At 35.0% G+C, this 15287-nt stretch overlaps 1 protein-coding gene across 2 annotated transcripts; it reads left to right on the top strand.

Moving 5' to 3' along the window:
- Positions 1-2548: 2548 nt before the first annotated feature.
- On the top strand, positions 2549-7762 carry LOC137742237 (uncharacterized). 2 transcript variants are annotated; one of them, XM_068482051.1, is made up of 7 exons: positions 2567-2671; positions 3905-4075; positions 5067-5159; positions 5279-5376; positions 5726-5825; positions 6479-6661; positions 7381-7762. In XM_068482051.1, exons 3-7 carry the CDS (start codon positions 5103-5105, stop codon positions 7501-7503), a joined length of 561 nt encoding a protein of 186 aa, XP_068338152.1. In that variant the 5' UTR covers positions 2567-2671; positions 3905-4075; positions 5067-5102; the 3' UTR covers positions 7504-7762. The 2 variants fall into 2 exon arrangements, with proteins under 2 accessions (XP_068338151.1, XP_068338152.1); XM_068482050.1 differs by lacking the exon at positions 3905-4075 and having other exon boundaries at positions 2549-2671.
- The last annotated feature ends 7525 nt before the right edge of the window (positions 7763-15287 follow it).

Below are 15287 nucleotides of genomic sequence, written 5' to 3'. Positions count from 1 at the left end.
ATATCATGACATGACATACTTCAGTTTTCGCTGCTCTTGGGCATTGGTTTTTATACCTACATAGTAGTATTATTTTCTAGAAACTATATGGGTTTTACGGCAAGAGGTTATAACGCTTTTAAAAGGTTTTTATTAAAACTTTATTTTTAGGCCTACTCACCTTTATTTTTCGCCCCTCTAGGTGTTAGCAGTAGAGTTTTCGTACTGACGAGATTAATTGGCAAATCTTGATGTAGGCGATTATCATCGATGGTATAATTTTCACTCTATTTTACTGTACTGTACTTCTGCTCTGTTATCACGTGCGAATTGGGTTCATTCCATCTCACTACACTTTATGGCTTTGTCACCTTCTTGGTGTCGGTCAGCATAGCTCGATTCGGAATCCTAGTTGACATTTCGGATTGGGGTGTGTCACAAACTCAGAGAGCATTATTATAGCATAAAACTTAGGCCAAATGTGTAACCTTTAGGCACCACCACTGACTAAATAATAATGTTGTGCAAAACTAACATAATACTACAACCGCAGAATAAGAATAAGTCACAAAAATACATGACAATAAGAGAAAGTAAAAAACAAAGAAAATTGAAAGCAAACCAAATAACCTCAACTAATTGAACATCTAATTTCTGTAAATCCAAAACTAATAGCTCATTATACATACTTGCCAAGTTATTACAATAAACCACAACAATACATAAAAAGCTTTACAACACATTCTAATTAAAATCTAAGGAAAAAAAGAAAAGTTAAGTTTTTTCCATTTTAAAATCAAAGAAACAAAACCCACAGATTAAAATAACCATGTGAATCTTACCCCCAAATGTTTCATAAGCACAGAAACTATCCAAGATGTTGTTCTCCCTTTGCAAATGCAACTTGCCAAAAAAAAAAAAAAAAAAAAAAAAAAACGCCGAATGGGTAAGTAACAAAGCTCAAAAAACCATAGCACAAAAATGTCATAAACAGGATAAAAATGGCCAAAAAAACATATAAACTCTGCCACTAACCTTCTTAGCACCAATCAGAATCCCAAACAAAGGCAAAACCCCAAATCAGTTTAAAAGCAAATTACTCCAAACAACTGATATCACAATGAAAGAAATCTAAAGTCTTGCCCTTTTTTGTTGCCATTTTTTTCAACGATGAAAAACCTGACAACAACACAAGAAAAGACCATGACGGTTGAACAAAAAATTTGTGAGCAGCGGAAGAAAAACTGAAGGGCAAAACAAAATGATCTTTGAGAACGGCACATAAGGACAGAGAAGAAAGCGAGAGCAAGAAGAGAAATTAAAAGCCGAGAAACAAAAAGCAAACTGACACAAGAGAGAATGCATCGCTCATCAACACCTGGCAGCCATGATACACATCTTTCCACAAAAAATAATTAAAAAACACAACCAACAAAGCATCTGAAACATGTAGGAAAAAAAGGATAGAAAAGGAGAGAAAGAGAGAGAGAAACAAAAGTTGAGAATAGAGAGAGAGAGAGAGACAAACGGAAAGAAAAGGGAAAAATAAATGGACTGTAAGGACTGAAAAAAAAGGCACAACCAACAGCAATTGGGAAGGGCACTTTCAGCATTTTACTATTAATAAACAATAACACCGAGTTTGGGTTTTAGTATATAGATAATGTGTAGAACACATGTAAGAGCAGCTCCAGCGGGTTGCTCGATGGACAGGCTTCAGCATAGGGCCTGATTGCCTGAGGGAGGAAGTCCAGCGTTGGCTAGCGAGGGAGCCCAAGCAGGTCTGAGCGCCAAGCCCGTGGATTCGTGCCGGCCCGAGCACTTGAGGTGAGTCTGACGTCAGCTAACATCAAACGCCTGTTTTAATTTTTTTTTCTGTCAGGAGACCACACAGCCCTCCTATTCCAGTGAACTCCAAACCACCGTCACAACCTCACCATCTTTGTGAGTTTCACGAAACCAGGATATGGGGGGAAAATCCCTAAGCTCTCTCAATCTCTCTACCCATAACCCTCATTGTCTCTTTATATCCTTACAAACACAGAGACACTGACAACCACCATCTCGCCGTTCTAACTAACTTCATGCCACGAACTACCACCTAGACACTCTCTAAAACTCTTTTCTCTTCACTCTCTCTGCAACCCTCATCTTTGTGGTGCACAAATTGCTAAGCCGAGAGAGCTTCGGCGAAACATCATTTTTCCGAGCAAGGAGGGCCTCGAAAATGTCATAGGATTTTACTTTTGAGATTTGATTTCATTCCAAAACATGTATGTAAAATTTGGGTGCCCTTTGGTATAGTTTCAACGAGAGAGAATTTATTCCCAAAAAAAAAAAATACTATTATTTTATTGCCTATTGCTAGGGCTATTGAAGTGCAACGGTGGAGATGCAAAAGACGGTTACTGTTTATTAAGGGTAGTTACTGTTCACTTGGTGGATAGCATTGTGTATTGCTTGGGGGGAGGATTCCCACGTTGGAACTGCTCTAAAGAAACATTTCTAAACGGGCTCTTAAACTATTGTAAAATTAAAGGTCCATTGGGCCAACGTAGAAAGGCCCATACTATTTTCAGTCCAAATACGACCTCTGGAACTCGCTTCCCCTCTCTCTGTGATCTCACTCTCCTCTTCCTCCTCACCACGGAATCGTGGAAACTCATTGTAATTGCAATCTGTCGCTGAAAAGGTATGAAAATTTCTGTATTTTGAATTTTCTTTCAAGTGCGATTGATATATTTGATTGGATTTCTTCAAGGGCCTGTCAGTGTCAGTAAACTGGTTTTGCTTGTGATTTCTTGATCATTTGCGTGATTTGCACTGAGATTTGGTAATTGGTGATGATTTTTGTATGGGATTTAGTTCTGTTCACTGATTCCTCATGGAGTTTATGAATTTTGCTTCAATCGGGAAAGTGGGATTTTTTCGTATTCGATCGATGTATGGAAGAAATTGGTGATTGGGGTTTAGAAAAAAATTGATGATTGAAGCTCTTGGTGTCCGCTTCTAATCGACACGGCCATGGCCGAAAGGATCTTGGGTAATTTGATTTTGTTGAGAGGGGTTGAAAGTTGACACATTTGGATGTATTGACTATGGTCATAAGGCATATCTCAACTTACTGACATGCACTCAAGCTCTGTGCCTCGAGTCCTTCACCTGTGTGAGCTCCCTTGACATATCACCGTTGGCAAATATTAAATGTCTAGATATCCATTACTACTTCTTGTGCCAAAGTTTGTATTTTTATTTTTCTGATTTGTACTGTGCGCGTTTGGATGACGACTTTTAAAGTTTTATAGAACCTAGGGTAAATTAGTTACGAGAGCACTACAAAAATCGTGTGGATGGACTTTTAAAATGACGTGATGCTATACATTTGCAGTGCATTTGTAATGTTCTAGAGTAGATGTTGTACATTTGCAGTGCAATTTTGGTGTTCTAGAGTAGCTTTGTAGTATTTGAGTAGTTCATTGGTAGTCGTCTTGTAGTGCTGTTTTAAGAATAGAGTTCAATGTTTTTTGGAAACAAGACCTTAGATGTGTAGACTACTCTGTAGCAAAAAGTGGAGTGATAAATTACCATCCATAGTATTAGTTTCTAATCTTATATGTCCTATATTCAAAAGGACAATAAGGTGTGTCCATATGTCATGGAATTACGATACCATTTATATTTACCAGTGTTTTAAACAACTATTTTTAAGACTCTCCTAGGTGGTTTTTGGGGTGGGGATATGAAGAAAATGCCTCTGCCCAGCGGGAGTAGGCTATAAACTCGACTAGACGTGTGCGAGGTCACCGCCTAGGCGCCTGCGGTGTTTTGCTGGGGTTAGATTTTTTTTTTTTTTTTTTTTTTTTTCATTCTGGGCAGGTTTTTTAATTAAAACTCAAAAACTCAGTCTGAAACTCGTTTTGGGCAGGGTTCCTCGACGCTGAAAAAGGAGCAGCCTTGCACACAGAATCGCAGACCAGCACCACCAAGCCCCAACGCCCCTCTTTGGTCTCTTCTCCCACCTTGAGCAACGTCTCTTCTCCCATCTTTGGTCTAACCTGTCAATCTCCCACAAGTTCACAATAAATTTGTAATTTAGGTTAGGGTTTCTCATCTATTGTTGATTATTCTTCTTCAAACAACTCTCTATGTTTGAAATTGTGCCTTATTCAAACTGCATTCTCGGTCGCAAGCAAAAGAAACCTCTAATTAATAATCATATGTTCGAAATTTTTGATTTGGTCATGGTTTCTCACCTATAGGCAATATGCTCGAAATTTATTTGCAATTTTGATGGGTTGTTTACTTATTTTTAATTCATCATCTGTTTACTTCTATTATTTTCAATTCATCATACATATTATATTAATGGTTTCATGCCTTGAGGCTTTCGCCGAGGCAGGGCTATCCATGAAACACCTTGGCTTTTTAAAAAATTGATATTTACTTGAAGGTAATTAAACGTGTCTAAAAAGCTGCTTGTGGAAAGCCATGTCCTGAGAAATTGCCTTGTAGGCTTATAAGATTGGTGGATTGGGTTTTGTTTGAATTGTTCTATTGAACTAATTGATGAGAAACTGAACTGGGTTGTGTTCACACTTTTTATTAAAAATATGGACCAACCAATTGGTTAAGTGAACTTTCCTTGCAAGAGAAGAGAAACCATGAACAGTGAATTGATGGCCATAGCGGATCAACCTGACTTTTTGGGATGTTTTTCTTTTATGTTATTGGAAATGTTATTGCGAAGGTGGATGAATGTATATTGATTTGTTTTATTTTGTTTGTCCTTACTACAGAGTAGTGTTTTCTTGCTTTTTAACTTGTTCTTATGTTATAGTTGTGTAGTTTGTTTAATTATGTGAAAACATACATTATTAGTCACATAAAAGAATTAAGAGAAAAGAAATCAGCTTTGGTGGGTATTTAGTTTCTTTTTGAAAAAAAAGCTTTATGTTACAAGTGTTTTTCAAATGAAAACTAAAGCTCAAAATCAAAAACAGTAAAATGACAACAAAATGGTCATCAAACCAGGCCTAAAATTTGAGGTTTTTTTTTTTTTTTTTTTTTTTTTCTGTAATTTTGCACAGAAACCTTCAAACTTCTCAGTCTCAGCTCAGATCACCATGCCTCCTGCTGGCCCTCGATCTGGTGACGCAATCTTCGCCAACATTGAACGCGTGGTAAGTGAAACCCCAACTCTCCTTGTCTTAACTCTTCAATTTTCCTCAGCATCCTAACATGTTTTAAATAACTAAATTATTACCTTATCCTTTTAATTTGGAAATTGAAATGGTTTCAGAATGCGGAGTTATTTACGTTGACGTATGGTGCAATTGTGCGCCAGCTGCTCACGGATCTTGAGGAGGTTGAAGAGGTTAACAAGCAGCTTGATCAAATGTAATTCCTTTTTCTCTTCTTTAATCCTCTATATCCAAATTTGATGTTACATTTCTTTCTTTTCTATGAGAATTATGCCTTTCTTAGAAGTTTAGTTCTAGCATTTAAATTATATGGAAGTATGTGCTTGCATGCATCAGTAACTATCTTGGTTTCTTGGTTTTTTCGTTCTTGTACGATTCTGTTTATGGCTGTTAATTTATGTCAATCTTTGATTTGAACTATACATGTGTTGCAACGATGACAATTTGGCTGCACTGAATGTTTGATGGCCAGTAACCGTAACTATTGATATAAATGTAGTTAATTTTCAGTTTAGCTGATTACGCGACAATTTATTGCATCTCAGGGGCTATAATATCGGCATTCGATTAATTGATGAGTTTCTAGCAAAATCTAATGTATCTAGATGTGTTGACTTCAAGGAGACAGCTGAAGTAATTGCAAAGGTTTGTCATTAACATCTGTTTCCTTTTAAATTTGAATATTCTGTGGATCTTAATTGTTCTAAAACCTGGTGCCTGTTTCTTTTGTGCTGAACTTTGTTGTGTGCTGTACATTTCACTTCAATCTACCACCTGATGCATGGTAGTTATCGAAGCTTCTATTACTTCCCATAGTATACCAATATCTTTCACCAAATATTGGTGCAAATGTAATCCACATATTCTATCTTCTCCCTTCTTGAGGATGACAACGGAGGTTTGTTAGTGAAAACCATGATTTGGATCATGGTAAATGGCTAATATATCTGATTGATACTTGTCAAAATGCTAAATGCTGAATCCAGTCCACTGATTGTGCAACAAAGCAATATTGAATTTAGAATCATTAAGAAGTGGATTTAAGGGTAGTCTATCCGTTTGTTTGGGTTTGAGGCTCTGTCTTGTGATGGAAGAATGGTAATGGGACTGGGTTGTGATTTGTGAGTACATTTATTGCCTTCCACAAGACAGTTACGCAAGTGTTTGCTGCACTCTTTTCATGCTTCGCTGGACCTAGAATGTTCATTTTTGCTGTGTTTTTAATTGCCACAAAACTTCCAGACGAAGATATGAAGTAGTTTTTTGTCATAATAGCTCCATCGATATTTTTTCTACAGGTTGGTTTCAAAATGTTCTTGGGGGTCACCGCATCTGTTACAAATTGGGATGCTGATGGAACATGTTGCAGTATTGTTCTGGAGGACAATCCTCTGGTAGACTTTGTTGAGCTTCCAGATACTTGCCAAGGTCTTTACTATTGCAATATCTTAAGTGGAGTTGTAAGAGGGGCCTTAGAAATGGTGAGTTGTACTTGTAACCTCTTCTACTGCACTGCTTTGAAATATTCCACCTTTATGCGATTTATGGTTTTCCTTTTTTCCACTGCAATTATGTGCCTATATAACGGAAGACAACTTCTTACTCGTATAAATGCCTCGTTGATACTGGATTCTATCGTTGATATTGGATTTTATTTTTACTCCCATAGAGAATAACATGGATGGTTTTGGTTTTATTCCTTTTATTAAAAATATTAGTTACAGCACTTGCAACTGAGAAAGCTAGCTCGCTGCTAGTAAACTCGTTATCTATCTATTTATATTTATATATTTTCAATCCCTGCTGTAGTTATATTCCTCACAATTACATGAATCTACCGTGCATTGACTTTTGCAGCTGCAGACATAGTTTAGTTTTATTAATTCATTTCTTACACAATGTATTCGTATAAAGTTTTCCATTGCTTCGCCAATGGAAGGGTCCCTATTTTCTATTCCCTTGTGCACATTTACTCGAAGTATCAAAGAAGACTTGTATCGCTGTAGATTGAGGGTATCCACATGGTAAGGCTAAAAGTTACTTCCTGATTGGAATATAGGGGTTTTGAAGGTTCTATTAGAACCTAAAAATGTGAAAGGGTGGTGGAGGGTCTATTTTGTCGTCAGACATACTTGAATTTTCTCCGCGTCTTTACTCTTTCTCTTGCCTTGCCTTACAGTTACCTTGATTCTGTGGTCAGGTATCGATGAAGACTGAAATCAGTTGGATCCGTGATATGCTTCGAGGAGATGATGCATTCGAGTTGCAAGTTAAGCTCCTCAAGCAAATTCCAGAAGAGTACCCGTACAAAGATGATGAGTAAAATGCTTGCACAGCGTAACCTGAGATGTAAACTGTTTTATTCCATGAAATCAAATGTTATATATTTAGTATGCATTCGCGGGCACATTGAATCGATAACCGTGTCTTTATTTACCCTCCGTTAGGTTTTACCATTCCGATGAACCATGGAAACGACTAAATGTGCAATTTGCATGTTTTGTGACCCTCAACCATATTTTTCTTTCATGTAATGGGTTGTAAGAAAAACATATATGTTTTCAAGAAAGTGTATTTTACCGAACCAGAAAGTTTGTCATCAATCCTCCAAGACTAATCTGCTCCTTTTTTCTTATATTATTCTACAACACGAAAAGACAGGAGGGGAGTTTGAACGCTAGATTCACTAGGTTGAAGAGAAAGATTTTAACTATCAAGACAATCAATTGCTTGCCAATTAGCCTTGTTAACCTAATGGTCACTGTCAATTTGCTTTTGAATTAATTTGGGACTAGAGCAAATTTTTTTTTTTTAATTTTTTTAATACCTTTGATATTATCTACGCTAATGAGCGAGGGAGTGGGCTAAATCACAAATGGACTAGTCATAATAATTTAGTCCGAATTTACCTTTAGCGAGAATAAATACAAAGTCATTTAGAATCTTTGAGAATTAAGAGAGCAAATACTACCTATAAATACGCAATAAGAACTTTTGTCAAAAACATAATGACTCGTATAAAGTGTATACGAGGGGAAGAAAGAGATATTTTATGGTTATTATTTTTGCACTTGTCTATCTCTCCTTCGACTGCCCTCCTTCCTACAATTTGCGTCTTTGCTCACTTGGAATCATCCTTAGCGCTAATTCTAGTTAACGACATTGGCTTATGAGCCATTGTGTTCTTGACAAGAAGTCTTATTGTCGGAGCCAAGGCTGATGTAGACCCCAGTAACTGATAAAATCCTCCCTTTATAATTTCGTTTGACTCTTATACTAGCTAAATACAAATGAAGTAGGGAGACCTTTAATTTGTATTTTAAATTGCAACCAAACAAAACTATGTCGTTTGTGTTCTGTTTCACTTGAAAAAAAGGTTTAGCAAACTAATTCTCAAACAAGATGAAGACTAGTCGAACACGCAAACGTCTTCTCTGTCTAGATTTCTTATCTCCTAATTAATTCATGCTTCTCTGGTGTTCAAGTTCGGTCAGCACCCTTTATCACACTTGGTTGTACACAAAATTCCAGTCATATCAGTATTTTTTCTCATCTTAAGTTTATTGAGATTTTTAGTGTTTGCGTATTGGTTTATTGATTTCGAATGAATTTTTTGCAAATATATGTATAAATTGGCAATTATAAGAAACGTATGATCAATTTTTGGAAGTTTTTATTTTATGACTCCATTGTTATAAATTTCTGACTCTGCTACTAATTGTGTACGTATCAGTATAATTCCGTTTTCTTAACTCTTGAAGATTCTAAATCATTTCATATGTCACGGACATTATAAAATGGGTGTGCTATCCACACAACTCTTTTTATTTCTTACATACCTATTGTTAATTTCTATCATTTGATATTCTTTAATTCATTCGATCTGAAGATAAAAAATAAAAAAAAATATAAGATGTAAAAATGGGTGTGCTCTATAAAATTTGTTTATGTAGGTTCATATTCATTTTCATTGTTGAAGGTTTGCTGCCATTGGTGGTGAAGTCAGACTCGTTGAATGCTGTCAGGTTTGCTGCCATTGGTGGTGGTGGAGTCAGACTCCTTGATGCTGTCACATTGGTACCACAAGAGGATGAATGCCTGGCAAACGAGGGATCCCACGTCCATGTTGTTTTCTGTCTTGTCCAAACACCGTCAGCTTGTGCTTCGACATGCTCCTTGGACCACTAATTAGGTGGCTCGTCAGATTGCACGCTATAGTACTACGACTTCGTGGTTTATCCTTGTGGCACGTCATCTTGATTATATAGTCCTTTTCTTTGCTGTGTTGACGTGTTTTACAGTAAATAAGCAAGAGAGTAGGAGAGGGCATAGGGGAAGAAGTACTCTCCTATGAATCAAAACATGGAAACTTTGTTATAAATTATCTTTTTTTTCTTATTAGGATCATGATGAAATTTTGAATACTTGAACAGTCGATTCTGGTTGGTAGCAATAATGTGGTTTAAATTCATTTTGGTGAAAATCGAACCTCAGACCTCTCACTTACAAGTGAAGAGGAATTTCACTATATTGTAGTACTAAGCGGCGGCATACGTCCATTTCGGTAATATCACTAAACAGTAGTACTAAATGGCGACATACGTCCATTTTGAACATCTCTTTCTTAAAACGGGACCAGCTGGTGGCAATGACGTAGCTGAGAATTATTCGATGGGTGCGCTAAGCTAAAATTAATACTACAAAATCAAATTTTTAATTTTTTTTTTTGAATAAACGATATTATTTACACTAAGGGGGAGGGGTGAACTTAAGCTTCACAATGAGCTAGCAATAATGTGGTGAAACCTAAGACCTCTCACTTACAAGTGAAGAGGAAGACCACTAAACCGTAGTACTAAGTGACCAAATTTTTAATCTTTTGTTGCCCAAATAAAGTTATCTTTATATATAAAGCCAACAACCCCTTTCGAGGTGACAAGCTTCACCAAAAATTTGTGGACAAAAATGCCCCCAAAACAAAAAAAAATCAAAAGCAACCCAAAATAATGCACCAAATAATGTAGGGGTATTTTCATCATTTTAACAGTGTTTTTTTAATAATTAATTCTTTTTGTACATTTTTTTTAATTAGTAACTCATAATAGGCTAGCAATAATGTGATTCAATCAGTTGTTCATTAAATATTATTTTCTCTATTTTTAAACACGTTCAAAACATCTTAAGAGGCGTGTAATGCCAGTTATAAAAAAAGTCTTTCGCATGCGCACAATAATGTAATTAAATTAGTTGTCAAATCTTTATCTATCTATAATATATAAAGCCAATGGAAAAGTGAATAGTGATTTGGTGTCGCCAAGTTTCAACAAAAAATTTGGACAAACATGCCCCCATGACAAAAAAAACTTCAAAGACATCCCAAAATAATGCGTAAGGCAGGGGCATTTTCATTTTAACATTATTTTTTTAATAATTAATTTTTTTTGTGCCTTTTTTTTAGAGAATGAAAAAGGTGAATAGTATTTTGGTGTCACCAAGTTTCAACAAAAATATTTAGACAAAAATGCCTCCAAGACAAAAAACTTCAAGGGCATCCCAAAATAATGCATCAAATAAGGCATAGGCATTTTTGTCATTTTAATAGTATTTTTTAATAATTAAGTATTTTCTGTGTTTTTTTTAATCAGTGCCTCACAATAGACTAGCAATAATGTAATCAATTTCTCTATTTTTAAACACGTTCAAAACATCTTAAGATGTGTGTAATGCTGGTTATAAAAAAAAAAAGGTATTTCATGAATAATAATGTGATTAAATTAGTTGCCAAATGTTTTTTTTTTATTTTTAACAAACGATATTATCTACATTAAGGGGGAAGAGGTGGGCTTAGCCTCATAATGAGCTAGTAATAATGTGATTCAATCAATTGTTTATTAAATATTATTTTCTTTATTTTTAAACACGTTCAAAACATCATAAAAGGCATGTAATGTCAGTTATAAAAAATGTCTTTCGCACGCGGATAATAATGTGATTAAATTAGTTGTCAAATGATTTTTTTTTTAACAAACGATATTATCTACACTAAGGGGGAGGGGGTGAGCTTAGCCTCACAATGGGCTATCAATAATGTAATTCAATCAATTGTTTATTAAATATTATTTTCTCTATTCTTAATGTAAATTTTATAGAGACTGATTTTATTATGTGAATTCAGCTACTTTAATTGGTTCATGAGGGCGTCATTTACTTCAAATATTTGACTTTTCTTTTGTCAATTTACGCAAAATACATTTAAAACGTGTAAATCGCATGTAACACGCTGTGATTCAAAAAATGTCTCCTGCACGCACGTGAGTGTGTGAATGAAGGCTAGTAATATATAAAGCCAATGGTGATTTGGTGTCACCAAGCTTCAACAAAAATAGTTGGACAAAAATGCCCCCAAGACAAAAAACTTCAAAGGCATCCCAAAATAATGCATCAACAGGGCAGGGGCATTTTCAACATTTTAACAATATTTTTTTAATAATTTTTTTTTTGTGTGTTTTTTTTTTTAATTAGTGCCTCACAATAGGCTAGCAATAATATGATTCAATTTCTTTTATCTTTAAACACATTCAAAACATTTTAAAATGCGTATAATGCCGGTTATAAAAAAAGGTTTTTCATGAATAATAATGTGATTAAATTAGTTGTCAAATGATTTTTTTATTTTTTTTATTTTAACAAAAGATATTATCTACATTAAGGGGAAGGGGTTGGGCTTAGCCTTATAATGGGTTAGCAATAATGTGATTCAATCAGTTGTTTATTAAATATTATTTTCTCTATTTTTAAACACGTTCAAAATATCTTAAGAGGCGTGTAATGCCGGTTATAAAAAAGGTCTTTCTCACACATGGATAATAATGTGATTAAATTATTTAAACAAATGATATTATCTACACTAAGGGGGAGGGGGGGTGAGCTTAGCCTCACAATGAGCTAGCAATAATGTAATTCAATCAATTGTTTATTAAATATTATTTTCTCTATTCTTAATGTAAATTCTATAGAGACTAATTTTATTATGTGAATTCAGCTGCTTTAATTGATTTACGAGGGTTTTCTTTTAGCATGATCTAAGATTATTCATTTACTTCAAATGTTTGACTTTCCTTTTGTCAGTTTACGCTAAATACATTTAAAACGTGTAAGTCGCACATAGCACGCCGTGATTTAAAAAATACCTTCTACACGCACTCACGCGCGTGCATGAAGGCTAGTTATATATAAAGCCAACAACCCCTTTTGGGGTTACAAGCTTCACCAAAAAAATTTGGACAAAAATGTTTTTTTTTTTTTTTTGAACAAACGATATTATCTATACTAAAGGGGAAGGGGTGGGCTTAGCCTTACAATGGGCTAGCAATAATGTGATTCAATCAGTTGCTTATTAAATATTATTTTCTCTATTCTTAATGTAAATTCAATAGAATGTAGATAGAAATTGAAAGATCGATTTTATTATGTGAATTCAACTGCTTTTATTGGTTTGTGAGGGTTTTTTCTAGCATGATCTAAGATTATTCATTTACTTCAAATATTTGACTTTCCTTTTGTCCATTTACGCATATAAATACATTTAAAACGTGTAAGTCGTATGTAGCACGCCGTAATTCAAAAAATGTCTTCTGCACGCTCATGAGCACGTGCATGAAGGCTAGTATAATATTAAAAACTTGAATGTAATAATTTGAAGCAAGAATTTTATGCTATGTTTTCTAGGCTTCAAGTCTTCGAAACTATCATGTGAGTAAAATAAGGAACCATTTGTGATATGGAAGTTTTAATTTATTACGATTAAAATGTAATATTAGTTAAAGTAATGAGTTTATTTAACATTTATTATCTCCATTTTCCTCAAAAGTAGTCTTAATATTCAAAGTTTTCATTTGCTAAGTGGAATATGACAATTAAAAATCATAAAATAGACCAAAAGATTATTAATTTTAAGCTTGAAGAACCAAAACTCTCCCTATGCTATAGCCTAAGGGAGCCTTGTACTTGGCTCCATCAGTGGCTGGTGGCTTCACTACGACAGTCCACTATTTCGAAGGCCGCGAAGACTTATAGAGGCCTTTCAGCCTCCCCCTGGCCATAATCGTGTGATTCACCAGCGCTAAAAATTGAACCTGGAATGCATTGTGTGGAATACAGAACTAGAATTTGTCTCCATTCACTGGACCACCCCTTGGTGGTTGTCCATTTTGAACCTCTGAAAGACAACATTTCTAAATTTCTAATTCTACCTATGTGCGTGTGTGACTTGCTATTTTGTTTAATAACTTCTCTAAGTGGTGGCCCTTAAGTTCAGCAAGCATGGATAAGATTTATGCAGTTGACATGGGTCTCGGTGGCCTCCATATAAAACGAGGGACAAAGAAACAGAGGAACCCTAGTTAGAAAAAGAAAAGACTTATTTTTTGCAGTACGCTTGCAACTCAACTTTAATCTTTTTTTTCTTGGAATAAAAATATCGTCACTTTATACTTTAAAATCCAATTTTCGCTCCATTACAGAGAAATTCCGTTGATTCAGTCAAAAGGTCATCAAATATGCTAAGGTGAAAGAAACATTGCTTATGTGGCATCTATTTGACAAAAAACTAAAGGATATTTTGATCAAGTCGACAAATCTCCCTCCTTCCTAAAGAACCCACAAATTTGAGTCCCAAAATTCGCAGAAAGCAGCCATAAATTTCAGACAGCAACTCCAAAATTGGATGACTACGGGAAATCGGATTTGAATGTCAGCCTCCACCATCGAGAAATTGGTCGGTCGTTTCAAGTTTAATTGATTCTAAATAGTTTTTTTATTGAATATTTCCAAAGTTATAGTATACAAGTATTTATAGGAAAGATTACCATAATTGATTCCTATAATTGATACATATCTAGGTAATCATTCCACCATATTTGCTCAAAGCAACACTGATTAGATGCTAATCCAAGGAAATATCTTTGATAATTGTTAACTTTCTCAACACTCCCGTTAAAGTTGGAGAGTGAATGTCATGAACGCCTAACTTGCTTAACAAAGAACAAAAGCGTTGCCTAATAAGGCCTTAATAAAAAAAGTCTGCCAAATGCAATGTGGATGGAACGAAACCGGTGACAATCTTTCCTTCTATAATCTTGTCTCAAACAGAATGGCAATCAATCTCATTGTGTCTTGTTCATTCATAAAACAAGGGACATGCAGTAATATGGAAGGCTGTTTGGTTATCACAAAAAGGGTGGCTAGCCCTTGATTTTAATCCGTAAATCATGACACAAACTTTGCAGCGATGCTATTTCACAACACGTTGCTGCCATAAACTGATACTTTGCTTCGGCTAACAATAGAGATACTGTTTTCTGACATTTTCTCTTCCATGAGACAAGCTAGTTTTCTATAAACACACAATAACTTGTGGTGGATCGTCAAGTAGGACAACCTGGACTGAGATTAGTGCCCTTTGGCATGAGATATATGAATGTGAATTTTAAATTGAAACCAAATTTAAATATATAAATGCTAACTTGAATTGTACCCATGCCATGTTGAAACATACCAATATTGACTGAAAACATACTGATGCCAAATTGATAAGCACCAATACTAATATGAAATGTACTCATGCTAACTTGAAACGTACCAACATATCAACTAGAAATGTACCATGCCAAATCAATAGGTACCGATGTTGATCTGAAATGCACTCATGCTAACTTGAAAAGTACCAACATATCGGCTAGAAACGTACCAATACTAAATTGAAACGTACACAATACCATCTACCACTAAAATATATTCCAAATGTACCATGGTACGAATACTCAAATTCGTAAGAAATATGACTAACAAATGAGGACAGAAAAGTATTGATTGACTGAGCAAAGAAATGGCACAAGTATATATCACGTTAGTAGATGAAATGGATCAATTTGATATGTTTTTATATTTTTAAAACATACTTCTACTAGATTGTAGGAAATTTGGATAATTATAATTTTTTTTAATTGGTACATCAAATAAAACTCCGCCTGTGTAAGTTTATCTTACATTGTCGATCCCAAACAAGGATAAATGAGGAGGGCGCGTCAGGTAGTCAACAACTGGCAC

The sequence above is a fragment of the Pyrus communis genome, chromosome 8, assembly GCF_963583255.1.
Source record: "Pyrus communis chromosome 8, drPyrComm1.1, whole genome shotgun sequence".
In the NCBI taxonomy this organism is placed as follows: domain Eukaryota; kingdom Viridiplantae; phylum Streptophyta; class Magnoliopsida; order Rosales; family Rosaceae; genus Pyrus; species Pyrus communis.
The sequence above is the reverse complement of the archived record's forward strand: the minus strand, read 5'-3'. Positions and strand labels throughout refer to the sequence as shown.

Coding starts and splice junctions, on each gene's coding strand:
- LOC137742237 (XM_068482050.1), top strand. CDS start 5,103: ATGCCTCCTGCTGGCCCTCGATCTGGTGACGCAATCTTCGCCAACATT. Junction 5,826..6,478: donor CAGCTGAAGTAATTGCAAAG/GTTTGTCATTAA, acceptor TTTTTTCTACAG/GTTGGTTTCAAAATGTTCTT. Junction 6,662..7,380: donor TAAGAGGGGCCTTAGAAATG/GTGAGTTGTACT, acceptor TTCTGTGGTCAG/GTATCGATGAAGACTGAAAT.